Source organism: Equus przewalskii, chromosome 1, assembly GCF_037783145.1.
Source record: "Equus przewalskii isolate Varuska chromosome 1, EquPr2, whole genome shotgun sequence".
NCBI lineage: Eukaryota > Metazoa > Chordata > Mammalia > Perissodactyla > Equidae > Equus > Equus przewalskii.
This window is the reverse complement of record NC_091831.1, coordinates 26722808-26749974: the sequence shown is the minus strand read 5'-3', so window position 1 is coordinate 26749974 and position 27167 is coordinate 26722808. Positions and strand designations below refer to the sequence as shown.

At 53.9% G+C, this 27167-nt stretch overlaps 1 protein-coding gene across 8 annotated transcripts in view; it reads right to left on the bottom strand.

The window, feature by feature from the left end:
• The window catches only part of SH3PXD2A (SH3 and PX domains 2A), a 246485-nt gene that overhangs the window by 29298 nt on the left and 190020 nt on the right, over nt 1-27167 (bottom strand). For all 8 annotated transcript variants that reach the window (XR_011521966.1, XM_070633632.1, XM_070556688.1 and 5 more), the window contains one exon: nt 2778-2891. Coding sequence is in view for 7 of the 8 variants with exons in the window: in XM_070633632.1 (XP_070489733.1) it covers nt 2778-2891 (114 nt within the window). In the remaining variant the exon portion in view is untranslated. The remainder of the gene's footprint in view (nt 1-2777; nt 2892-27167) is intronic.

The window sequence follows — 27167 nt, the reverse complement described above, 5'->3', positions numbered from 1 at the left end:
GTGGTTCACTAAAGCACCTTGCCAGCATCAGGCTTGGATCCTCCTCCACATCAGTGCGCGAGAGGGTCTGCACCTCCACTAAAGCCCTCCTAGCCCCTACTGCTAACATTTCCTTTTTTTCTTTTTGAGGAAGATTAGCCCTGAGCTAACATCTGCTGCCAATCCTCCTCTTTTTGCTAAGGAAGGCTGGCCCTGAGCTAACATCCGTGCCCATCTTCCTCCACTTTATATGTGGGACGCCCACCACAGCATGGCTTGCCAAGTGGTGCCATGTCTGCACCCGGGATCCAAACTGGCGAACCCCGGGCCGCCAAAGCAGAACGTGTGAACTTAACCGCTGTGCCCCTGGGCCGGCCCCTAACATTTCTGAGTTCTATGCAACACACCTGGCTCTAGAAGAAACATGAACATATGCCAGAATGTCTGATGATAGAAATAAACCAAAATAGCCATTGTCTCTTTCCTTCCAAAGCAATGAACCATGAGCTGTTACAGAAGCTTTGAGGGGATGAAGGCTTGCAATTCTGTCTACAGGGCTCAGGGGACCTATGAGGGGATGGCAACAGGCCTGGGGTAGAGATGGCCAGAGAGGGGACCAGGGTAGGCTTATCTCTTAGGCACATGGCTGCGGGGGCAGAGAAACTGGTGGACATCCCACAGCAGCGGAGCCTTGGGATGGGGTGCTGAGCCCTGAGTCCTTCAGTAGAGTTGGCGGGGATGCCCAAGATGTGATGATGGAATTCACAGCTGCCCAAAGGTTGCCAGGGGTAGTGGCATACAGGTCCTATCAGAAGCATGCACAGGAAGCTATTTTAAGGAGGGTTACCCTGCGTGCACATGTGTGTGCACACACATCTCTGAATGCAGAACCTGCACTGGCTGCCTGATTCTTACTCCATCAAGGTCAAAATTCTCTACAACCCACTACTGCTTGTTCTGTGCAAAGCACCTGCTCCCTCTTCCAACCAGGCTTGCATCTGTGTCCACACACCTCTCAGGCTCTCTCCCGCCCACTCAGTGTCCTGGTCCTCCCATCATCAACCCAACATCTCCACTGTGACATTCCTGACATAGCCTTTTCAGGCAGGGCTCTGACTCCACATACACACTCTTCTAGCATTGCTTACAAGCAAAATGCTTCACGGAGAGGCATGCAGCACAGTGGTGATGACCGTGGGCCAAAGGAGGCCAACCAGGGCTCAAGGCTGACGAAGACAGCTTACATAGCTAACATCTCGAAGCCTCACTTCCTGCATCAGAAAAATGGGGGTCGAAACAGTGCCCTCCCAGGGTAGAGGCGAGGGCATTTAAAGCACTAGGCCAGGTACCTGGGACTGAGCGAGACAGCACCCTCTAGGGAATGTTATTTCTGAGAGGCCTTGGGATGCCCCGCAGAATGTGCAGTTGGGTAGGAGCTGAGGCCTGGCGACTGTAGACAGACTAGACCAGACCCAGCTCAGGGGTCAAGACCCTCCGGCGCTGCAGAGGTGCAAGGGACCCAGAGGTGAGATGGGGTGCAGGCTCAACCCCAGGCTCAGGGAGCAGCCAGGAGGGACTGGGCACCCAGCCTGAACGTACAGGCCCTTCCTGACGGGGACTAGTCCCTGGAAACCTGTCACAAGGTGGATGTGCACTGCAGGGACTGCAGCTCTGCTCAAGGGACCGAAATAAAGCCTTTACACGAGAGGAAGGGTGGGGCTCCAACTGCCTGCTGAGTAACCGACATTTAGAGGAAGGATGAATAAGGAGCTGGCACTCGGCGGGCTGCGTATTTTGGCCTGGGCAGTGGGGAATGGGGTGGGGGGGCAGGCCTGGAGGTGGCCTGAGCCCTGGGTGGCAGGCCTCCATCCCCCTGGCTCCCAGACGTGCCCATTTGGATGGTCACCACTGACCGTTAGGGCAAGCGTTCCTGCTGCCAGGACTCAGGAGGATTGGAAGGCATTAGGAACAGGGGGCCAGGAACTAGTGGTGGCTCACACTCACTGGCTTGGGCAGCCTACTCTGGGGAATACCTGAGTCCACAGACAGGCTGTCCAGGCCAGCGCTGGCCTGGGGAGGTAGGGGAGGCAGGCTCTCTGAAATGCAACCAGAAAGATCCAGAAAACCCTCACCAGGCCAGAGCTAATCAGAGAGGCTGATGGTGCAGGGGCCAGAGCCACCCATTGGTTCCTGCGACACTGAGAAATGACTCACAGACTTGCCCTCTGAGTCTGCACCCTCGGCCAGGCTAACAGACACCCAGAGCAGAGGCCTCTGAGCACCATAACACACACACAGCAGAAGTTGTATGCACACTGCCCCTTGGGGTCATCCCTGCACAGGGAGCATAGTGTGGGACGGGGATCTCTGTGGGGGCCCCCACAGGAACCCAGGGCTTCTACAGGGAGAGGGAGCTTTGGGGGTCTAGTCCTAAGACTGTTCTTCCCAGTCTCTGCCCATAACTTGCCAAAGCCTGAGATCCACATCCCAAGGGAATTTCCCCTCTAATTTTAGCCCCACGTCAGGGCCAGCAGGGACAGGCCTGGGCTGGGAGGTGAGCTTGTGGGTCAGCCTCAGTGAGACAGGATCCTGGGGAAAGGGACTGGCACACAGCCCCTTCTGACGGTTCTGATGGTTTTAGGGAGAGGAGTGGGAAAGCTGCCTCCAGGAGGACTCGGATTCACTCCTGGGGCCAGGGATGGGGTGGGCACCAATCCCCGAGGGCCCCAGTGGCAGTCAGCTCCCTGCGCCTGCTCCATTACCCACCCCCCTCCTACCCCGAATGTGCAGGCCCTTACCTTCCCCCGTCTTGGAGGTGTTGATGTCTGAGTCATCCCGAGTACCATTTTGGGCCTCCAGGTAGGTGGCAGGGACCCAGCCCTGCTCCTCAGAAGTGCTCACAAACCACCAGCCTGTGGAGGGGACAAGAGAGAACAGGGCCATGAGAGCCCAGCAGGATGGCAGAGGCAGGCTGGGGCCCAGAGGAGGGAAGGAGCAGCGCAGAGGGCACAGCGCCAGACAGCCTGCCGCCTGGCAAATGCCTGGTCCACATCCAGCCTCGCTAAGGAAGACGAGACCAACACGCTCTCTGAGCAGAGGCCCGATGGGCTGCGGCCCACACTTCACAAATGTTTGACGAAAAAATTAAAAAATGAAATTGAAACAATATGTCCAATGTGTGAAAGTCACCTTGTAGGAAAGGCCAGGGGAGCTCTGGCCAGACAGAGACCCTTGCCAGTCTTTCAGTGGACCATTAGGACCGCTGGTTTGGCCTGGAGTTCGGCTGCTTTCTCTGCTTTCAAAGGCATCCGGGCATCAGTGCCTCACAGATGCCTTCCAGTGGTCGCTGTTCCCCTTTCCCATCCGGGTCAGTGGTAATTTTACATCGGTGCTACTTGCAGCTGCCCTTTAAGTGTGCTGACATTTTTAAGTGGGTACTGCACACTCAAGTGACACTTGAAAGTCACGGCCAAATAATACAGGCTCATTCATTTTCTTTTCTTTGTTCGTTGGTTCATTCATTCATCATTCAAACAAACACTGACCGAGCAAAGTACTCTGAGAGCCCGGGTCTTGGGACTCTGCTGAACTGCCTTCAGTTCCTTCTAGAACATACTCTTTACAGGATCCTGTCTTTGTCCCCATCCCTTCCTGATCCTTCTCTGCCTCCCAAAGCAATCTGGGACCGATTCTCTCTTCTGTCCATGACAGAGCTCATGAATTCCAAATCTGCACTGTTCCCTGTCAAGGGACCGTGGAGCTTCTGCCTGGGCATCACTGAGGCTCCAGCACTCTTCGCAGCAGCGAGTGGCTGCCTGAAGAAGGGGCGTGCTGGGGGGCCTCGCAGGTACTCCCAGCTGGGCTTAGCACCCGGAGGTGGAGGAGGCAGCCTGAGGGCTGCTATGATGACAACAGAGAGAGACAGAGGAAAACAGTCTCACCACTGCACAGACCTCAGAACCCAGGGTCATCTCCTAGGTCTTCAACTAGGTCCTCGCTGCCCTGTGTGACAGTCCTGGGATAGCAAATAGCCTGTGATTTAGTGCCTTTTTTTTTTAAAGATTGGTACCTGAGCTAACAACTGTTGCCAATCTTTTTTTTGCTTTTCTGCTTTTTCTCCCCAAACCCACCCCCCCAATACATAGTTGTATATTTTAGTTGTGGGTCCTTCTAGTTGTGGCATGTAGGACGCCGCCTCAGCGTGGCCTGATGAGTTGTGCCATGTCCGCGCCCAGGATGCAAACTGGCGAAACCCTGGGCCACCGCAGCAGAGCGCGCGAACTTAAGCACTCGGCCCCGGGGCCAGCCCCTGTGATTTAGTCTTGAATGTATCCTGTGCCCCATCCATTCTAGGGAGTTCTACAACTCTGTGCCTGCAGCTCTTCAAAGCCCATGAAACGCCACAACATCTATATGATACCTTCACAATGGATCCATGTCATTATAGGTCTGTCCATACCCAGAGAATGTACAGCACCAAGAGTAAACTCTAATGGAAACTATGAACTCTGGGTGATTAGGAAGTGTTGATGTAGGGTCATCAATAGTGTAACAAATGTACCACTCTGATGGGGGATGTTGATAACGGGGGAGGCTGTGTATATGTGGGGGCAGGGGGTATATGGGAAACCTCTGTACTTTCCACTCAATTTTGCTGTAAACCTAAAAGTGCTCTAAAATAAGAGTCTTAAAAAAAAAGAGGGCCAGCCCCATGGCCGAGTGGTTAAGTTCCCATGCTCCACTTTGGCGACCCAGGGTTTCATCAGTTCGGATCCTGGGCACGGACATGGCACCGCTCATCAGGCCATGCTGAGGCGGCGTCCCACACAGCACAACCAGAAGGACCTACCACCAGAATACACAACTATGTACTGGGGGTCTTTGGGCAGAAGATGAGGGGGAAAAAAAAAAAGAAGATTGGCAACAGATGTTAGCTCAGGTGCCAATCTTTAAAAAAAAGGAAAAGAAAAGAAAAAGTCCTGGATGAGAGGTCTGAACTCTCAAGGCCCAGGTCTACTTGGCTCGGAGGCCTGAGCTGAGTCACTGCCCTTCTGGAACCTGGGCTGGATGACTTCCTTCCCGCCCTCTGCCAGATTCAGGTAAATTCCCCTGTCTTTCCCGAGTGGGATGGGCGTGGGCCACCTTCATCACACTCATAGCCTACATTCTGGGCCTACCAGGCATGGGGCCACTGAGTGGGCAGCGCCACCGTCCTCCCTGAGGCCCAGGCCACAACGATGTGGCTGCTCAAGACGCTGTGGCTGATAGAGGCCCCAAAGAAGCCAGAAGGCATGGTCTTGCAGGAGTCTCTGCCTGGGGTCTCTGTAGTCGTCTCTGTCTTCTCTCCTTCTCTCAGCCGCTGGGGGAGCACTCTCAGGGACCTCAACGGTCTCTGCCAAGAAGCACCAGCACCAGGTATTCTTCCCCAGAACCTAAGCGGAGGCCACGGGACAGGGATTCCCATCTCACAGGGCTTTCTGCCCTCTGGCTCCGCCTCCTTGACCACAGGAGTGCACATGTCTGGCCAGGCATCTTCTGACTGGTCTGTCATCTCCCAGGACACTGTCATGGTTCAGGGTTTTTTTCAGGAATTGAAATGGGTGCTTTCTGAATCCTAAATCCCACATAAAACAGGAATCGCAGGGATATGTGGGAAGAGATGGCCCAAGAGTTAAGTCAATAAAGGGGCAGCAAAGTCAAGAGATGGAGAAAGTCAGTCCTGATTAACATCATTTAGAGCTCCAGGTTCCAGATGTGCTAAAGTAAGACCACCCCATTGGACTTCCTAATAACAATGAGCCAAGGACCTTCCTGTGCTGTTTAACTTAGCCATAGCAGTTTCCATCACTAGAACTGCAGAGTCCTCACCAATGCCATCCCTACCCAGGAATCACCATGGTTCATGATTGAAGGTCCATCACCATGAGTCAAATTTGGAGACTAAAACTCCAGTCCACTGGGCATCTGTAACTACAGATCTCAGCAGGTGAGGATGGAGCCCTCCAAATCGCTCTGAGTAAGCAGTCCCTCCCCAAGATAACCTCCAAGAGCCCCAAACAGCAGTCCCCACAATTCCCAACTTGGCGTCACTTTTGGGGGGGTCTCAAGGCTGAGGCTGTCACATGACTCCCCAGGTCCAGGTCCCAATGGCAAAAGCACACAGGTGTTGCCTAATACGTCTCATCTAGACCCTCCCCCAAACTGATCACCCCAGTTCCACCCCTCAAAGCCAAGCCAAGTCCCAGTAGGGAAAGAAGTACCCTGAAGCCCTGGCCTCAAAGGGGAGCCTTTCTTCCCAGAATGTTTCCCCAGGATGGGCCTAGGCTGGGGCCAGGGATCTTACTGTCATCAGACAAAACAGGGATGTGCCTCGAACAGCAGAGCTTGGAAGCACGTGTCTTGTTGAGGGTTTGCCGAGATCCCTCCATGCCCATTCTCTCCCAGTCTCTTTCTACACCAACATGTACCCACTGCCAACTCCATTCTCTGAAACAACCGTCTTTCTCTCTGTCTCCACTGGGAGAATATTCCCTCCTTTTTCTGTGTTAGCCCATGGCTTCCCAGGAAAGCAGGGAACCTGGTGGTCTCCTGGATGGTTGGGGTCACTGTCTTCTAAGCCTTCTCTCTACTTCTGGAATTTGGGCTCCAAAGTCATCCTCAGCAGAGTTTGAAGGAGGCAAGCCCCTCCAATGGCTCCAGGGGAATTTTCTCTATTGGGCCCATCCAAGCCTGTCTTCTCATCTGGTGTAAAGTGAGTCCACCAGCCTGCTGATCTCTTGCTCTCCTCCTCTCCCCGCCTGGCTACCTTGGGGACCAGCCCTCTGCATGGACCTTTCTCCTCAGCTCCAAGGGCCCCATAAGCCCAGGATTCAGGTCTCTTCTCTGCTGGCAGGATCATCTCTTCTCCCCCTCACTTCACCCTTTGAGAACCCTTCCATGCATATTCTGCTTCCTCCCTTCCCCCAGGAGCCAGGGATGGATCTGGACTGATCTGCCCAGGGAAACTCCTAGGCACAGGGCAGTCCTGCCCTCCTCCTTCTCTGATGCATAGGCCTGGCACTCAGGGGTAGCCGGGCAGAGACTTGCTGAGGAGCCAAATATGTGGCTGAGGTGCCCACTGGGCAGGGTGGCATGATGCTCTGCACCTCACACTGCCTAGGTGCCCCGTGGATGTGCCAGGGCTTCCTCTGAGTCCTTTCCACCTCAAAATCTGCACTGCACCAGAAGCTTCTGCAGAACCTGGGCCACATTATCAACTGACCATGATCATCTCCTCACCTCAGGGCAGCAACTTAGGATCCTATTCTCCTGCTGCACCCCCAAGACTTGGGGTGAGACCCTCATTATCTTCACGGCTTGGTGGTCCCTGCCAACCTGGACTATTCCTGAACAGGAACACTGGCCTGGACTTCCACTCCAGCCCTGAAATGTGCAGAGTTGGGCTGTGAGGCTTCACGTCTTAGATCCCTCTTGGGTCAGGCCCTGCAGAGAAGAGCTTGCTGCTAGCTTGGCTGTGAGGCACCTCCACTAAGATGGACAGGCTCAAATATCGCCCAGGTGGGTGTGGGTGAACATGGGCAGAGGTGCCCACCCCAGCTCCATGCTGACCTCCCAGGAGCCCTGGCATGAGTCACACAGTTGGGCCTCCAGGGGAGGCTCCCTGGGCCTGTGCCCACCCACGGCTGCTGTCAGGCCTCTCCCAGATGCCAGCAGCTCAGATGTCAATTGCTACAACCAGGGCTCCTGCCCAAAGTCATTGCTGCTCCACGAAGGAGCAATTAGAGCCTGAACCCCTGGGTGGAGCCTCCCGGCCCAGAGGGCTCAGGTGTCAGCCGGCCCCAAGGGGCTCCCAGGCTGACGTCCAATGACCCGGCATCCTCTTTCCTGCAGAGTCTGAGAGTGTGTGGGGTGGATGTGGGGTAGGTGTGGACAAGGCTTATGTATTTCTGAGTACACGGGAGGTGGGTTACATCCATGTACACATCTGTGTGAGGGACATGCACGTGGAACAAAGGTGTATTGTTTGTCAAGCATTTATTATACACGATGATTATTATGGCCAGACACTGAGAAGAGGACTCTGCATCAGCCACTAACTTTACATACACTACTTTACTGAATCTTCAACAATCTAGTGAAAAAGTGCTACTTGTCGTCATCATCCCCACTTTACAGATGAGGAGACTGAGGCGGAGGCAGATGACAATTAGAAAGAGGCAGAGCGGGACTTCAGGCCCAGGCAGTCTGGCTCCAGGACCCAGACTGTTCACCACCACAGAAGTGGGTAAGGTACAGACCTGCTATATGCACAAGGATAGGGGTGACTCCTGAAAATGTGTGTCCCTGAATACTGGTACTTCATGTATGTACTCATGAGCGGGGATGTCTACGTCACTGAGCATGTGCTTTGCGTGTGTATACCATGAGTAGAGAGGCAGGCTGTGTGTACTTGAGTGTCCATGTGTTCGGGTGAGGGTCCTCTGGGGGTAGAGGGCAATAATTAGGGGTCTGGAGTCAGAATGACTCATATTCAGATTCTGGCTTCCTAGTTCCTTGCTGTGTGATCTTGGGCAAGTTACTAAACCTTTCTGAGCCTCAGTGCCACCTCTCTGATACTGGAGTAATGAATGGAGCCTACCACCCAAGGTTGAAGTGAATAAACGAGCTATTAAGTAACGTAGCTCAGGGCCTAGCACAGTGCAGGAGCTCAAAACCTTGAGCTATTAGCAGCGTGGTGGTGGCGGTGTGGATTTCTTCTAGACCGAGAGAGTCAGCACCCCTGGGTGGCTGGGGGTGTCTGTGCCCGAGGAGTGTATAAGGAGGTACTCACTACAGCCTGGTGACCCGACTTGGATGTGTGTGCGCACATGCCCAAGCATTTACTTTTTTCTGTAGAGTGTGGAGCTGCCTTCAGGGCTTCCAGAAGAACAGAAGGGGTTCTCCTCTGCAACATGGCTTGCTCCTTCCTCAGCTGACACAATACGTGACAGCAAAGCATGGTGGGAAATGGGGCTGGAGGGGAGATGTCCCTGGGGTTTTCCTCCTTGCCCAACACTTCTCAGAGCCATCTTCAGCCTGGCTCCTGTCCTTCGGCTCACATGGTTCCCCAGGACAGAGGTCCTGCAGCCTCCTCTCTCCTGTCCTACCTCCCAACTGATCCCCAAATCCTAATAGTGTCCAGAGCGTCAAGCTCACAATTCACAGCTGCTTATGCACTCTGAGAATTAGTCTTATTCAGACTATAAGTAGCATGTCTACTTCGTCTCCAGGGCAGAACTGAGCTTGCAGCAAGCAGCCCAGCAGATGAAGAAACTGAGGTACAGAGCCTAAGTGCTGGAGCCAAAGATCTGAGTCTGAATCCCATCTCTGCCACTTCTGTGCTGTGTGGTCTCAGGAAAGTGACTTAACCTTTCTGAGCCTCGGTTTCTTCACCTGTAAAATGTTAAGACTAGCATCTACCTTGCAGGCGAGTGTGAGGGCTGGATGAGATAAAGAACAGTGCAGGGGGCCTGGCACACAGCAGGTGCCCACTGAACAGAAGCTATGAGCTTTACTGAATGAAGGACTAAAGCCTTAGGACGTGGGAGGTTAGGTGGCCAGCACTCATGGACGCCAAGGGAGCAGCCCAGGTTACCTCTTGCATTTTTCATGTCCCCAGGAAGACAGGTCCAAACTCCAAGCTGGCCTCTGCTAGTCTTTCTCTTCTGTCCTCCCAGCCTCCATTCTTGGGGAATTCAGTGAGGTTTTAACAAAGGACTTAGCTTTGGACTGCCGAGTGCTTACACCTGTGCCCAGATGGGGGCGACTGTTCGCCGAATGGCTGCCAGACCTGGCCTCTTCCTGAGAAATCAGCCCGTTTCCAGGTGGAAGGGGAGTGGGCTCTTTTTTTGGGGGGTGGGGAGGGAGACACAGAGACCTTGTGCAGCAGGAGATGGTGGGGAACCCCCCAAGGGACCTGGGCCGGCTCTGAGACCCCTTAGCACACCCCTGCACCCCACCTCTACCAATGCCTGCAGCCCATTGCCCCCCCTGGAGTGCCTTTATGCTGAGATGCCCCCCCAGACAGGGAGCAGGAGAGGGGCCACCATGTCCGTTCCTTTGAAGGGGAAACTGCAAACTGCTGGAGAGGAATCCTGACAGAGGAGCCCACACACACTTCGACGTGCAGGAGAAACCTTCACTCTGGGGTCTCTAGGCCTGGTCTTTGAGGCTAAGTCCCCAGAATGGGGAAGTCGTCTTGGAGAATCCTAAATTGGCCAGCCCCCTGAAAGCTGCCTCACCCTGGCTCTCCTGTGAGGGCCACGTCTCCAGAGCACCAGAAGAAGAAGAAAGTTCAGCCAGGCTGCCTGACAGGCCAGGGCCCAGCCCTCCCCCAGGAGGCCAAGCCCAGGAAGAACAGCAATGTCACCTGTCATGCCAGCCAGCCCTGCTCCGTGGGCCCCAATAACGACCCACTTCACCCCCTTTGCCGAGGGGAGGAGAAAGCAACACCAGGGTGGCCTGGATAGCACCTCCAGCTCTGGGCAGGGAAGGGAGACCCCCAGATCCAAGAGGGAAAAGCTCAGGCCCAAGAGCGAGACCCTCTCTTTCCAGGCTGAGCATAATCTTCAGGGAAGCGGCCCGATGGGGCCCACCTGTTTGGCCAATTTCTAAGCCCTCTCAAACTGATTCTTAACTGGGGCTTCTCAACGCTGGCACTGGGGGGGATGGAAGTGGAGATAGAAATTGAGAGTGAGCCACAAACTGAGACAGAAACAGAGTGGGAAAGGGACAGAAAGAGAGGCAGACCAAGAGAGAGAGGCAGAGAGAGTGAGAGAGAGAGAGGCAGAGATGGAAACAGACAGAGAGGGGGATGGGAGGACCTGGGGGAGGGGCCGGGAACCTGTGCCTCTCTGGGAAGGGGCTGAGCCTGGCCAAGTGTGGCAGGAAGTAATGGACACTCCCAGGCCACTGCTGTCCCCAGGGTGACCAGGCCACAATGGCCTCCTTAATGAGAGGATAATGAGATCATTAGGCCCAGAGGAGGCCAGCTGCACACAATTAGGATGTTAATAAAGGTCACAACTCAGCCTAGGATAAAACAATTGGTGGGGGAGGGGGACCCTGCTCCTTCCTCTCCCTCTGAAACGTCCCCATCCTTCTATGTGTCATCCTCCATGAGGCCATCCCTGACTTTCCCCATCCTCTCGGCCCTGCTGGCCCCAGGATTCAGCTGAGAGGCTCCTCCTAGGCTTCTCTTCCAAGACAGAACTTGGTTTGGATCCTGGCTTCATCACATACTAGCTGTGTGACCTGAAGCAGGTCACTGGCCCTCTCTGAGCATCATACCAGGATGATGTGATCTGCCCAGAGGGTTGCCTGGCAACAGGGACATATGGTGAACTCAATAACCAACTATTTACTGAGCACCTGGTACATGCCAGGCCCTGTTCCAGGCGTGAGGACACTGCAGAGAACAACAGTCAGCCGGGACTCAGGCTCTCCTTCCCCATCTTCCCCTGCATGGCACACAGGATGGGCGCGATGCAGTGCAACCGAGCACTGGCGCGGGGAGCAGGAGACGGCGGGGCTTCCACCCACCAGCCCCAGGCGCGCACCCAGAGGACAGGGAGGTGGGGTGAGACTCCAAGTTTGGAGTTTAGAGAACCCAGTAGCCTTTAGGTGACTTCTGGGCCTCGCTTTTTCTTTCCCCTCCGGGTCCTTCACATGTCAGAGCACCACAGTACACCCAGGCCCACGTGAAGGCTTGTGGCTTCCAGAAGGGTGGTGAAGGAGCCAGGAAAAGTAGAAGACACAGTCTCAGGCCTCAAACACCTGCCTCCATTCATGACACATGCCTTGGCTCAGGCTTCGGCCCCTCTGGGAGGGTGATATGTCCACGCATCCCGTGTTCTTTCCTTGGGGCATCTGAAGGAGGCGATGAGGTGAGAATCTGTGAGCAGCAGATGGCGGAGGTGGGGATACTGAGAGGAGGACTGGGGCTGACAGGGGCCTGTCACTAGTGCCGCCCGCCTGGGCACACCACGCCTGGCAAAAGGCTGGGCCCTAAGGGACTGCTTCTGCCCTGGACCCAGCCTGACCCCTTTCCTATAACCTTGGGGCAGATCTGAGGTTTCTATTTGAGAGGGACCAGAGCCACTGAAAATGCGGGCTGCCATGGTCATGCTGTGCCTTTAAGAACAACGAAAGGCGGCCCACCCTCGGCCAGGCCTCCCCTGGTCAGAAGGCTCTGTCAGTGAGCCTCTTGCCAAGACACACTCCAGCTCACAGCACGTGGCCTCCATGGTCCAAAGCAAACAGGAGGAGGGGAGAGGCTCCCCCGGTCTCTCCCGTAGGCACCCCCATAGCCCCTGCCTTCCTGCCTGACCATTCTTCTGGTCCCACCTCTAGTACCCACCCTGTCTGTTGCCCATGACCTCCTCTTCCCCCAGATGGGGCTCTTAGGTCACCAGGGCCCCAGAACCCTCCCTGGGCGCCTGAGGCCTGGATTCCAAGACCATTAGCACAGGCTGCTACGTCACGGTTTGGAAGGCTCCGTGGAGTCTGTGGCAAGAAGACAGCAAGAACTGGGCTGCTGCCACCCCTCCCCCAACCTGGCTCCAGCCTGCCCACCTCACTGGATGGGCCCAGAAGCCCAGTGCTGGGCCTGGGCAGGCTGGGGCCATGAGTGAGGCACCCAGGGGAAGGCCTGGCTGATAAGCATTCTCAGGCAGAGAAGGAGCACATGATAATTCGCCAGGAGAATAGCGGTTTTAAGCAAGGGCTCCAGGGCCCAGTTACCTGGGTTTAAGTCGCAGCTCTGCTACTTACTAGCTGCATGAATTTGGGCATTTGCTTCAGTTTCCTGATGTGTAAATTGGACCTACAGTCATGCCTACATCTCACAGTGTCATAAGGGTTGAGATCAGTTAATCCACGAAAAGCATTCAGAACAGAGTCTGGTTCCTAGCAAGTTGCACCAGACGGCTATTACTAAAGTTTAAGTGCAAACCCCAGGGAATTTTAAAGAAGGAACCAAGACCTCAGTGCCCCTCAGTGAGTGGTGCCCGGGCTGGGCAGGGAGGCAGGTGGGTCTCAGGTGTCTGGAGTCTCAGGGACAGAGAGACTCTTGATGTCACTGTCATTTGGCCTTGATCTTGGAAGGTCTCTACTGAAAACTCTGGGTCTGGTTCTGTGCCTGGCATGGGTGGGGTTCGGGGCAGGGTGAGGTGGAGAATCCAAGATGGCACAAGGCCCCTCCAGGAACTGCAGAGCAGAGGGCCCTGTGTCACAGACAGCCCTGTGCCACAGACATGCACTTGTTGCTACAACGTTTGCTGAAGGAACTGCTGACATCCAGAGATGACACTGAGCAGTCAGGGAAGAATTAAGGGAGACTCGAACTGAACCTCAGACCAGATCTGGAGGGAGGTGAATCTGGTGGGAGGAAAAGGACAGGCAGAGTGGTGGGAGTACCTGTGGCCCACCCAGTAATGCTCACAGTGCCTCACGGTGGGGATTCTTCCAGATGAAAGCAAGAGAGGCACTCCCCTTCAACATCCCTGTCCTCCACCTACCCTATTATAAAGCAGGGCACGGAGGGGTGAGCCTGTGGCCAGATTCCTGAACAGAAGGCGGCTCAGGAGGGATAGAAGATGCAAAAGGGGATTTTCTAACACAATTGTAAATGGTGCAAATGGCAGGGTGAGATGTGCCTATACAGAGGGAGGCCCTGGAAGACGGATGGAGGGGTGGTCCTCATGAAAGAAGAACAGAGACAAGGGAAATGTGCCTGGCTAAGAATCAGGTCAGGAAGGTTAAGGTCTCACAAGTTGATCCCCCAAAATATGCTCAGGGTTTCCCCTGATGTTCCAGGCCAAAGAAAGAGGTTAAGTCGAAAGACGCTGAGAGAGGTTGCGGCACCGTGATGCCAACGCAAGGGGGAAGGGGTCTGCTGGACTCCCATCCGCGGCTCAGCATTTTCTCTCAGGAAGGAGGGTGCTCAGACAGGAAAGTGCTGAGCGGGAGGGTGGCAAGCAAATGGACTGAAGGCGGAGATGGAGGCAGCACTGACAGGCCACCCTCCAAGAGCTCTCATCAGCTGGCCGTGAGAGGAGGTCTGGAGAGCACTTGACAGAGAGCTGCCAGGCCACCACGAGCAATCCTGGAAGACATGGAGATGTTCCAAGGCCAGAGGACAGAACAGGCAAAGGTCCCAACTTCCCAAGAAGAAGAAGGTAAATTCCAGAGCAGAGACGGGCAACCTCAATGCTGTCCTGATCAAGTGAAATGTGCGTTTCTGAGGGATGGTCAGATAGCCTGGAAAATGGTGCTGAGCAGAAAGGCACAACAGGAAGGAAGGGGGCCAGGCCACACTGGATTCTGATAAGGAGGAGTGGACCACTGGCCTGGCGGATCTGGGACGTGTCAGAGCCGAGTCGAGACGTCAGGCCTTGGGGCTCCCATGATGCCCTGGGGGCTGCAGGGCTGCACTGACAGATTGGCAGCTGACAGCTGACCACATCCAAAGAGGGAGTAACGATTTACTAGTCACAACTTGCGGGGGGGTGGGGTGGGGTTTCTATTGGGAACCTGTCCTGTTGGATGTTTTAATCAGTCTCAGGATGAGGACAGAGGCACTGTGCTGGTGGCACCATCTCCTCTAGCGAAAGTTGTGCCAGGACTAGGAGTCAATAAAAAAAGGTCTGAACAGATGGTAATGACAGGTCAAACCTGATAAGATGAAGAGTAGTAAATGGAGAGATGGAAGGATATGGCTTACTATAGTGATCTTATGACTTATTGTCCTAACTTTTTGGAGTAAATGGGGGGTGCTATTCACAATTGTGCCAAAACACTAGGTGCCAACTGGGAGTGTCTAGGCAATTGGGATGTATGGGTCACCCTCCCTGGCAGTGAGGATGAGAAAGGTCCTGGAGTTTGGGGGACTATAAGTTCCGTAAGTTGTCTCCCCCAAGTCAGAAACCTTAGGCTGTGTTAGGAAACGCCTGGACCAAGGTGCCTGGATAAGAAGGGGCAGTGCCAGGATTGGCGCCCAGGTCTGACTCCCAGGACAGCATCCACTCAGTTCTCCTTAAAAACGTCTCCAGCTGTCCGTTCCTTTGCAGAAGGAGACCAACAGTCTGCTCTTGCTATTAGATCCCCAACTTTCCATCTGACTGAGGAGCCGGGAAACCAGTCCCCTCTTCTGCTTCTCCTCCATTCCATCAGTGTCTCCAAAGCAGATCTGATTCTCTGGAGAGTCACAGGACTGGCTTCCCCTCTCTTGCCCTCCCCTCCAAGAGGAGGGGGCTGACCTGTGGTTTCCAGCCCCTTCTCCAGGTTGCCTCTCCCTCACCCGCTCTGAGCCCACAGGGCAGGGCGAGGGAGGGGCACCCAGGCTAAGTGAGTTTCTGGCACAAGATAATGCCCAAGGGCTTTGCCAGGAGAGAGTGACTTTGGATCAGCATTTCTCAAACCTCAGATATTTCCACACATGCATGACTTTTGCATCTCCTTGAACTACGGATACTGTGGTTCATATAGTAAATATATATCTAAAGCCATCCACCATTTTTTTTTTTTAACTTCAAGATAACAATTTGTTTAGGGAAACTTCAGATTGCCACCATGAATAAACAGCTGGGACCACTGGCCCCAACCATGAAATTACAGAGAACAAAGGCATGTAGCGAATTGGAGCTGCACTAAGACTGAGGAGGTGGTGCCCGCAGGCCGCTCCCTCTTTGTTACAAAGGAGATTTATTAGAGAGGGGTCAAAGCCAGCGAGGCACCAAGGGGAGACACATCAGAAGGCTTGGGAGGGAACTGAAACACGACAAACTTTTCTCCCTGTGTGCTGCACACGTATTTGATACTGCCTCCCTGTATCATCTAAGAGTATCCAATGTTCCATGGTGTTGCGTGGACATTTTTTAGGAAACCACCTTTGCATTAGAATGATACTTGGTCACTCAAAATGGCTTAAGAAAGAGGCTGAAGAGTCCTCATCACTGAGTTGAGAATAGTAAATAGCTTGTACTACCCAGGGTTGTGGTGAGAAATCAAAGGGAAAAGAAGAGAAAGAACCTAGAAATGTGTCTGGTGCCTTCAATGTGTATTTCCGGTCCGGAGAAAAGAGCTGAGGGAACCCTCTGTAGCTGTTACAGCCATTTGAAATATAAGAGGTTATCCTTATTCTTTAAACCAGCCTCCTCCAGTACCTAAGAAGTATACATGTCTGAGTTTATTTTTCCCTTTTCCTCTCTTTGCTAAAAATGGAGGTTTCTTGGCCCCAGAACTGAGTTGGTTTCAGCTAAAAGCCTTAGGCTGACAACTGTCCCCTCCCTTCCAGCTGAGTTCAGCCCCTCTTCAATTGGGGCAAAAATAAAACGGGGGCAATTTCCACTTTAAAGACGATGTTCATAAACAAAACGAACCCACTCCACAATTTGTCTAGGGCATTCTTCCCTGCGAACCCTCCTTATTTAATTTCTGCGGAATTTTAAATAGAGGCCTTGCAAAATCCTGCACCGCCTGACGTCAACGGCTCTCTGACAACTCGGATTCGTCCACGCGGTGTGGGGAGCAGCCACCGCGAATGCCGATGCTCTTCCAGGCTCCCTTCCCGGTTGGAATTTGGGAGCCACTGGTGTCACCCTAGGAAACTGTGACAGAAGCACCGCACCCAAGAGTGTCCCGCTTGGAGTCCTGTAACTGCGTTTCCCAAACCTCAGGCATTATAGACATGCAATTAAGCTATCCGAGTAGCACCTGTACTAGTGTTTTCTTTAAAAAAACTTAAATATTATTTCAAAAAGACATTTTCCTATGCTACACTAAGTGGAAAGCCAGTAACCCTTGGCATAAATGGAAGATACTGGAAAAATACATACAACAGAACAATAATGCCATGGACTTATAGCAAGATATTAAGGCAAGTTCTAGCAAGACACTCAGGCTGGGGCCAGACTTTCTCTTGGTCAAAGAAACAACGTCAGCAAGTGTTAACAACACAGGAGCCCCACGTGGAGACTTTCCCCTTGCCTCGGTGTGGCGTGAAAGAGAACTGAAAGGAAACAGCCTTCTCATGATGGGATTCCACGCCATTTAATGCTGTGTCCACCACACATCTGTATGACCCACTCTCTGGGAAACCCTGATCTTGCAGAAGGAGCCGTGGGTTAAGAATACGCAGCCCGGGGGCCGGACCATGGCTGAGTGGTTAAGTTCGCCTCTTCCACTTCAGCGGCCCAGGGTTTCACCAGTTTGGATCCTGGGCACGGACATGGCACTACCCACCAAGCCATAATGAGGCAGTGTCCCACACAGTAGAACCAGAAGGACCTACACCTAGAATATACAGCTATGTACTGGAGAGCTTTGGGGAGAAGAAGAAGAAAAAAAGAAGATTAGCGACAGATGTTAGCTCCGGTGCTAATCTTTAAAAAATAAAAAAATAAAAGAATATACAGCCCCTTAGTTTGAATCCAAGCTTGGTCACTAGTGAGCCTTGAGGTCTTGGGCAAACCACTTACCCTTCTGAAAGTCAGTTTCTTCTTCTGAAAAATGGAAACAAAGCCACCTGCCCTCCTTACCCCTATAGTTACTCTGAGATAATAGATGGGAAAAATCCCTTGAAAAGTATCCGGGTTGTAGATAGATGGGGGCAGAGGGGTTGTTATTCTGAGCAACTTCAGGAACCTGATGGACTCCTAACCCGCCTGGATACAACATACTGCTCAGACTGGATGGTGGCCCATCCCTGTCTATCAGAGAAAATAAAAGAAAATCAGTGTGCCACTCGACAATTTTCTTTCACAGTTAACCTTCCCAGTAGCCACATGGGTTTCAAAACTATCTTCATTTGACAGATATGGAAACTGAGGAGCAAAATGGCCACATACTGGCTGCTCAGTGGCAGAGTGGGATCGGAACACAAGCCTTTCATGGGACCTGGGGGAAATGCCCTCTATCTTGCTTTTGTGTGCACACCCAGCATGGCTCAGAAGCCCCAAATGTGTGGTCTTTCTGATCCATCACTGTGTTCAGGCTTCATCTTTCAAAGCTGCCACCTTTGTGACGTTCCCGTCACTCCCCGCCAGCTGGGATTCTGTCTCCTGCCCGTGTGCTCCTCCAGCACCCTGATCTTAGGTTGGGACTGGCCATCTCCCTCAGCAAGACCAAGAGCTCTATGAGGACAAACGCCACGTCTTACTCATCGTGGCATCCTGTCGAGCCCCTGCCTGGGTCCGTGTTTCAGACAAAGAAGGGGCTCAGGGAGCAGCTGCCACACCACAGTACCTCCTGCTCCCCTTGGCCTCAGTATCTCTCCAGTCCAGCTCCTGGGGTCAGTGCGCGGTCAGCCCTGGGCATCTTCTCTCCAGCTCTCACCCCTCGGGCCGCTCCAGCTGCACCAGAATCCAGCGCAGCTGTTCAGCCCCTGGGCAGCATTCCCTCGTCAAGTGCCCCGTGTTCAGGAGGTACCTCCGACTCAGAGCTCCCCTACAGGGATTTACCCACAGGGACCTGAGGCTGTGAGATTTTTTGCTGCTTGTTGCATAACTCGCCCAAGATCACCCAGCAAGCTATTACTCCCACCCATGAGCTCTTTCTTGCAATCTGCTCATATACCTGATTGGGCCATTTTCATTTGGGCCTCTCCCCTCACAGGAATGGAAAAGCAAAGCTCAGGGAGGTCCCACAGGCCAAGCACCAGGGACAAGCCCACACGCTGGGTGAGGCTCCTGGAGGAATGCGGAGGGACACCACTAACGGCCCCTCCCCAGGCCCATTCAAAGCAGTCCCACTGGCCAGCCACAGGCCTCTGCTGGGACTCTTGGAGCCATGGCTTTTCACACAGAAACAAGAACAGAGCTCACCTCCTTGGTGGGGGCAGCTTGGAGTCCTGGAGCAGGCAGCGCAAGAGAGCTGCTGCCCCCAACCCCCAGAGGGTGGGTGGGGAGAGAGCTACACCCAAAATAGCTTCCCCGACCATGGTGCCCTACTCAGGGCCCAGGGAACTGCAGAAAATTAACTAGGAGGCTGCAGAGTGTGCAGGGAAGAAGATGGCAAATTACCTGTACTCTCTGGGCCTCAGGGTTCTCATCTGTAAAATGGGAGTCACGCTACCTGTGCTTTATGGGGCTGTGGTGGGGGTTAGAGGAAAGAAGGTATTTGGCTCACATCTGATATACAGGAGGTGTTTCAATAATCCCTTTCTGGCCTTTCCCATGGGTTTCTGATATTAATAGTCTACAGAAAGCAGCAAAAGGGTTTAACTTGAGCCTGAAATATCCTGGTCCTGGCATAACCATCCTGGAGCCCCAGCTGGGTTTGTGGCGATTTAGGAATAGGTTCTTTCCCTGAGCTGTTCCTGCTCATTTCCCTTCCTGCCTCTCCTGCTTCTGGGCACCATCTTGTTTTCCTAGTTCCTAAGATCTAGTCCAGTACAGATCCTACCCCAATCCCAAGAGAAAAGGCTACACTTGAACCAGATAATCCCTAGTCCAGCTGCCCTAGAGACCGCCCAGGTCCAGGTGTCTCATTTGACACTTGTCACAGTTACAGTGATTGGTCAGGCAGTGTGACTGACACCCATGAGCACCAATCACTGATGGAACTCTCCTCATCTCTAACCTATCTCTGGTGCCTCCTGCCCCAACACCCAAAGACAATCACCATCCTGCCTCACAACACACCAGCAACCACAGTCTCCTCGGCCAGGTCAGAAGTGGGTAGCTGTCCACTTCCCCATTAGACTGTCAGCTCCATGACACGGAGATCAAGTCTTCCTTGTTCAGCTCTGTGCCTCGGTGCCTGGCACACAGCAGGAGATAAAGGTTGGGGAGTGAATGAATGCCTGATCTCCAGCTCCTGACTACATGCTCGCTTGCTTGCTTTGTTTGGTTTTCTCCACTCTGAATGAGTAGCCAGCCTCTGATCAACACCCTACCATGGTCAGCAGGAAGATCCTGGTACCTAACGGCAGACAGATGGGGTAGGAAGCCAGGAAAGTCACTGACCCCACCTGCCCTCCATATTCCCATCTCCCAGCCTCCATGGGGTCATCCCACCTCCTCAGGGCCCTTGGAGAAGAGACTCCATTCCAGAAGTGGTTCTAAGGTAGGGAGAACTGGATGGAGTAAGATAACAGAAGTCAGGGAGTCAAGGTGGGGCCAGGAAGCTTTCCCCCTTTAAATATGATAGACCCAAGAGACTGCAGCTGAGTCCCAGCCCTCAGCCAAGGCAGACTGTAACTTCACGCCCCAGGAAGGGACCAATATCATCATAGGCTCCAGCCCCCCAGCTCTGGCCTGTCCTTTAGACTAGAACGTGGACGTCTCCACCTCCCAGTCCCTCTGTGCTGGTCTCTGGATCAGAGTTCCTGCCCAACCTGGCTCTGACTCCATCCAGGCCCCCAACCCTGAAACCACTTCTAGAACGGAGTTTCTCATCCAAAGGCCCTGAGGTGGGATGGCCCCATGGAGGCTGAGAGATGGAGGGCAGGCTTGTCCCCTGAGGTCCAGAATCCTTCTCCTAGCTGCCACGTCAGCGCCGACAAGATGCTCTGGCTCCATCAGAAGTGGAGACCCTTTAAGTCCAAGGCGGCAAGTTTGTGTTTGGCTGTGCAGTGAGGCCTGGGACACAGGGCTGGGCTTGAAGCAGAAGAAGGGGGTTAAACGCTCATATGGGAGGCACTGAGGCAGGGTTCTGGATGCTCATTCTCCCTGTGCAAAGCCCCGACGATAAGTCAACTTCCTTCGTTGCCTCCAAGAGACAGCTGGTTAAAATCCCACTCTGTTGGTGTTTGCCAACCTGGTTCTGCTCCCATTACCAATGCCAGGGGGAAGCACGCCCCTCACCATGTCAACACTCCGGGGAGTGGTATTATTTATACCCAAGCATGAAGGAGTTGATCTGATACTTGCCTAGGAGGTGCTGACTGAGGCAGGGGGAGGGGGATGAGAAGCAGGCCCCCCAGAGTTGTTTTGAGGCTAGGAGGAGTGAGAGCCTCATTATTTTGTCATCTTCACTGGGCTCGCAGGGCCTGCTCCAACGTGCTGAGCTATTTTCATTTTTTCTCCACCTGACTGCTCACCCCCCTCTGCCCCATGCTAGGTACGTGGTAAACCTGCAGAAAATGCCAGCCTAAATGCGCAGAAGGGTCAGGACCCTTGGTTGGTGGGCAAGATGAAGGTGAGGATGCCCCAGGGAAACAAGAAAGACTCTGGGAATATTGGCTTTTCCAGTTCATCCTAAGGAGGAATGGGGGTAGCAAACGGGCCAGACACACCCCTGCCCCAATAGCAGCAGCGGTTGGGGGAGCCCAGGCATGAGACCCCTTGCTGGCTTGAATTTTGGCCTCTCCCTACGTCCCAAAGCTACTGCTTTCACAGATCTTGTTTAACTTGAGAAGGATGGGGGAGGAGGGGCAAGGAAAACTGCATTCTTCCCCATCAAAGCCAAGAGTCTAAAGTAATACTTCTGGTTGTAACTGATCCCAGCCTGTTTGTGATTACTGCCCCTTGCTTGCTTTCTGGCAGGATGGCCCTGGAACCCCACAGCACAGCTGAAGGGGAGAGACACCCTCGCTCACTTTGATAATCTTGTCCTCGTCTGACATGACCAAAAACGTCTGTCAGCCTCTCTGCTTTCAGCAGTTCTCCAGGGCAACACTTCAAAACATTACTTTATTTAAAAAAAGGGGGGAAAAGCCACCCCCAACCCCTACCATGAAATTCCACACTACTAATCATATTCCTTCTGTTACCAGCACCATTCTGGAAAACAAGGCAGCACGAGCAGTCCCATTGGCTGATGCAAATTGAAGGAGAGAGGGAAGCTCAGGATTGGACCATCTTCCTCTTTTGCCTACCCCCTCCCTTGTATTAGGGGACACACACACACACACACACACCCTTTTGCTGCCATAGCACAGAAGTGGCTTAGCAAAGCTCAAGACTATTTCTCAGCTGTTCTTTCTCCGGAAATTTAATCTGCAAAGCATTTGGCCTCACAAAGCCCATTCCAAAGGTGTCCAGGAGCCCAGGAGCCCTGTGATCATCATTACAAACCCCGGGATGTTTGCAGCCAGTGACCCATTTGGCTGCTTGGGGGAGAGTTGGCTGAAGGCTTGCCAACATGGTCAAATTCCCCTTGCCTGCTCCCACTAAGCTGAAATTGGCTTTTTCTTGGCCCTCCAGGGGTTAGAGGGGATCTTAGGAGCTCTGGAACTATGGAGATGAAAGGGCTGCTTCTTGCCCAGCTTGGTAAAGCACAGCGGTGGGGAATGGGGTGGTTTGGTATCTAGAAAGCAACTGTGGCCACTGTCTTCAATCCTAATCACAGGTGAGGAAAGTTGATGCTCAGAGAGGTAAAGTGATCTGCCTGAGGTCACCTGGTTAGTAAGTGGCTGAGCTTGGAACCTAGACTGACCGAAATCCTCTTATGCAAAGCCTGCCATTCCTTCCATGAGGGCACATTGCCACCCTGCCCACTGAGATGACACCCTGAGCACCACGCCAAGTGGCAGTTCCCTCACTCAATGCCTCGAGCAAGAAGTGGGTGGCTGGAACTGGCAGAAACCCTCCCCCCACAACCCCCCGGGGCACAGAGAGGTCACTTGGGCAGGCCAGGCCTGGGAGAAGCCTGTAGCCAATGCTGCAGGCAGTGGTGTAGGGCCCGAGTCCCAGGCCTTGCTGTGGGTGCATCCTGGTTGCAGCAACTCAAAATCCTGCTGCAATCAGGAGATGGTGAGCATGCTGAGTCGAGAGAAGGCTGGGGCCTGGTGAGGGTGCCGGTCAGAAGTACAGAAAACAAACAAGAAAAGACAGAGTGTCCAGAAACACCAGGCCTGGAGGCCTGGCCAAGCTCAACAGCACCGTCACCATCTTCCTCGGGGAAGGGAGGAACAGAAGGGGCAGAGGAGGCAGAGCCTTTGGTCTTGGGGAAGACCCACAGCCAGCCGTGGGACAGCCCCAAGACGAGGCGTTGCTAAACGGGAGAGCCTGCTTCTCAAGTTGGGGCATCTGAAGATGATCCTGCAGTGGGAAGCCCCTGTATCTGAAAAAAATGAGTCTGTCTGAATGCACAGGGTTGGGGAGGACATGCAGGGAGAGCCCCAAGTCTCGGGCCTGCCTCTGTTCCGCCCGTCTCCAGGCTCTAGCTTCAGCACCAGGCTGAGGAGCCCAGGGGGAGAGAGCTGAAGAGCCCACTCACCTTCTCCCCTCACCTTGGGGGTGGGCTGGGTCTCAATCAGGGGTGACATGGGGTAGGGTCAGCCCTGAGTTGGTGGCGAGGCCTCAGTGATGCTGGGAGATGCCAGCAGACCTTGGAGACAGCCACCTCTGTACCAACGGTCCGGAGTCGTGTGGCAGCCCTGCCATGAACACGCTGTGTGACACTGGGCAAGTGCCTTCAGTTTTCCAGGCTCTGTTCCTCCTCTGACAAAGAAGCGGTTCGGGCAGATGGTCAGAATGTCTCCCTCAGCTTGGTGGGGAAGGACAGGAAAAGCTCTCTTTCACCTGACACTTGAGGCCATTCAAGGCCCCTCCAGCCTGTTACTGCTAGGTGAATGTCTCCTCTTAGGTAGCCACAGGCACTGCTGCCAGATCACGCCTGTCCACACCACCCTCCACACCGCTGCACGTGTCATTCTGGTTCACTCAGCTTGCAGCACCTTCCTCCTTCAGTCCTTGTTCAAGGCCCACTTTCTCCAGAAGACTTCCTTGACCACCCAACCCAGGCACTGCCCCATCTCTGAACCCGACGGTGTTCATGAAAACCCAGAGCAGACCATGCCTCTGGTCCCGCCCTCCCGTCCCCTCTGTAATGCTGTATGGCCCCAGCAACACTCTGCTTTCTCCCTTGCACATGGTAGGTGCACTGTGAAAATGATCAATTCACTGCATCTGGGCCCTTATCCTGCAGGTAGGAGAGAGCCCGAGAATGCCGTCACCTCCAGCAATGGGAAGATAGGGATGGCTGCTGCATCTCAGAACTTGGTACACCACAGGGCACACAGTAGGTGCTTCATGTTTGTTGACTGAATGAGCAAACTTCATCCTATGGAAGCAGACCCTGCATGTAGGACATCACTCAAACAGGGCTAAGACTGCTGGAACATGTGGGCAGAGTGGGGAAGGAGGCAGGATGGCAGCTCTTCCTTTGGTCTTGTGGGGTCGGGGAAGGGGCCAGGACAGGTCTATTTGTTTGGACAAACGGAGAAGGCAGAGTGGGCTGGGGCCCTGACTAGCACCACCCAGGCACAGCCTAGGCTCTGCCCTCACACCTTCAGCCCTGCCCACCGAGGCCCTGGTGAGCAGATCTCTGGGGAGACCACGAGTGCCCTGACCTATCCACTCATGCAGTCCAGCCCCGGCCCATGGACCTGGCTGAGCTAAACCCTGGAACATGCACACAACTCTTCTGCAGGAAACTGAGTCAGTGTGGTTCCTTTCCCTTTCACGTTCCCTCTGACCTGCCCCTCAGCCTTTCTCCTACCCTAGCCGGGCCTTCAGCAGGACTGACCCTGCTCTCCTGCTCTCTGTGGCCTGGGGAACTCACGCAGCAGAGGTCTCTGGGCTCTGGCTTTCCAAAGAAGTAAAATCCACAAGGAAGAGGAATGCAAACATCCGAATTTCCAAACACTGGATAAATAGCATGTGTTGGAAGCCCACCCCCACCTCCCAGCTGTGCAAACTTTGGGCAAGTCACTTAACCACTCTGGGCTTCAACTTCTGCCTCGGAAAGACAGGATGCCGACATCTGCCCCTCTTCTTACCAAGATGTTTTATAAACTGCATGGTTTTATAGCTTGTAAAATACAAAATATTCTAATTCAAAAAGAGGCCACCTTGAAAAAAGTCCCAAATCCCCTACTAGCTAGCATGAGCAGGCACTCCCCAGGCGGCCTTGACCTCTCCTATGACGTTCCTAGCAGGAGTTTAAAAGAGAACAGACATGCAGGCTTCAGGCCACTGTGCTGAGAACGTCCCTTAAAACACAAGGTTCTGAGACACGGTGATCCAAGGGGACGAGGGGCCAGATCCAACAGGAGAGAGGGATCTGCTGTCAGAGCACAGCGGTCTCAAGAGCCCACTGAGCTTTGCTCACTTTATGGCCAGTGCTTGGCAGACTCTTTCTCTGAGTTTGGCTTTCTCTCACCTCCCACAGCACCTGAGCCACTTCCAAATAATCGAGTCCAATAAAGCTTAGGGGAGGCAAACACATTTTTGCAGGAGCCTGCGAGGTGCCTGACTAAGAAGGGAAATGCAGAGCTGGGGCTGAGACAATTAAATGAAACAAAACTCCCAATATTTCCATATAGCATATTTCAAACGTAGATAGAAGTAAAGTTGGGGGTTACACAAGCCAGAAGCTTCCCTCCAGGATGGGGAGCCCCAGTGAACACTGGCTCCCAGCAGGCATTGCAGAGCGGCTGGGTTAACCTGGTCCCCCTGGCCGTCCCCCCACAACGAGGCCAGGGAGGCCAGGTCAGCACCGGGAACCCAGGGGATGAGGTTATGGAATCTGAAAAGCTGCTGATAGAGACGAAGGCGGTCACCCTTGGTAAACCCCAGTACCACCAGTGCGATTACTGAAAACCCAACTGCTGAGGGGTGTAATATCACACGGCTACGGGGTAATCTGGGGAAGGAACAAGGCGCAATTTCTCAACCCGAATTCCCCGAGGTCCTGACAAATTATACTCCCCAGAAAGCACCGTGGTCCTAGGGTGGAAATCTGTTACATAAGAGCAGAGGAAACGTGGTGGAGGGGGATCTGTTCCCTGCTCTTCGGCAGTGCAGTGAGACCTGTCACTTCTCCTGGGGACAAAAGGCCATCTATATGTGTGCATGTATGTGTGTGCATGTTGGGGGCCGGCAGAGGGTCTCCAGTGTTGCCCGCTCCCTGGGCACCAGGGCCAGGGAATGTCTGGGGACGGGAGTGGGGTCACCTGTTGGCTACACTGCGAGACTCCTACTTGGGGTATGGGGACTGTTATCCCTGGAACAACACACCCTGGCCTGGGACCACCCGGCCTCTCCTGCTTCTCTGCCCTTACTCACCACCACTCCGCCCTGGACCCACTGGTCTCTGGCTCTCCCTCCGTTCACCAAGCTCCATGCGTGCTCAGCTTTACTGGCACCTCCTCGGCGAGGTCTCCCCTGGCCACTCTCTCTCACCTCGTCCTCCAGCTTATTCGCTGCCATAGTGCCCTGTTTACGTCCTGCATTGCACTTTTCATCATCGAGCATTATTTTCCTGATTTACTTGTGACTGTCTCTCCACTACATATGAGCCTCGTGAGGGCAGGAATTTGTTGGCCTCCGTCCCCTCTGGGCCCCAACCTGGCACTTAATGAACTAGGATGGATTTAGTGACAACCAATCACCTGAAGACTGGCCTTGCTGGGGTCCGGGCAGTGTACGGTTCAACTGGTCCCTTGGTGGTCAAACTCAGAAAAGCAGCATTTTGGAGATACTCGTGAACAGACTCAGTGCAAACCTGTCTGCACCTCCAAAGGGCAGGTAGCCAGGTGTTGCCCTGGGGCTGAGCTGGGATGAGCAGCTGGCATCACTGTGGCACTTCAGCTGGATTTCTAAGGTCACCACTGAACCACATTGTTTGCTCAGAATGACTATTCCAGGAAAATGGCCTCAGAGGAGTTTGGGACACGACAGGTCCATGAGCCATCGTGAGGTTAGAGTGATCGGCCACTCCACTTGCGAAACCTGAGCAGATGGAGGCGAGGCAGAGGGTGCCCCACTGCCCCACTCAGCCACCCAGCAGCTGGCTCTAGGCAGGTGGCTGGCAGTGCTCAGTGCTGACAAGCCCTTGGCATGTCCCTGACAACAGCCTGTGCAGATCTAGCTTGATGAAAGCTATTTCCAGTCCCCACTACATCTGCCCCTGCCACCCTCCTCCCCATAGCCAGGATCGCTTGCTTCAAGTACCACCATTCTCAGGTCCCTCTCCTGCTCCCCTACTTTCCATGGCCCCATCCTTCCTCCCCACCCACTTTTGCCCAACTTCCACTTTCTTTATTAGCACATACCTGCTTGAGGCAACCAGACAACTGCCTTGCTGTCCCAGCCCCAACAAGCCAGCCCTCTGCCTGGCATCCACTCATGTGGAACTGGAACTCCTTCCCCTCTCTGCCTACCTAACTCTCCAGGGCCCAGCTCAATGCCTCCAACTCCTCC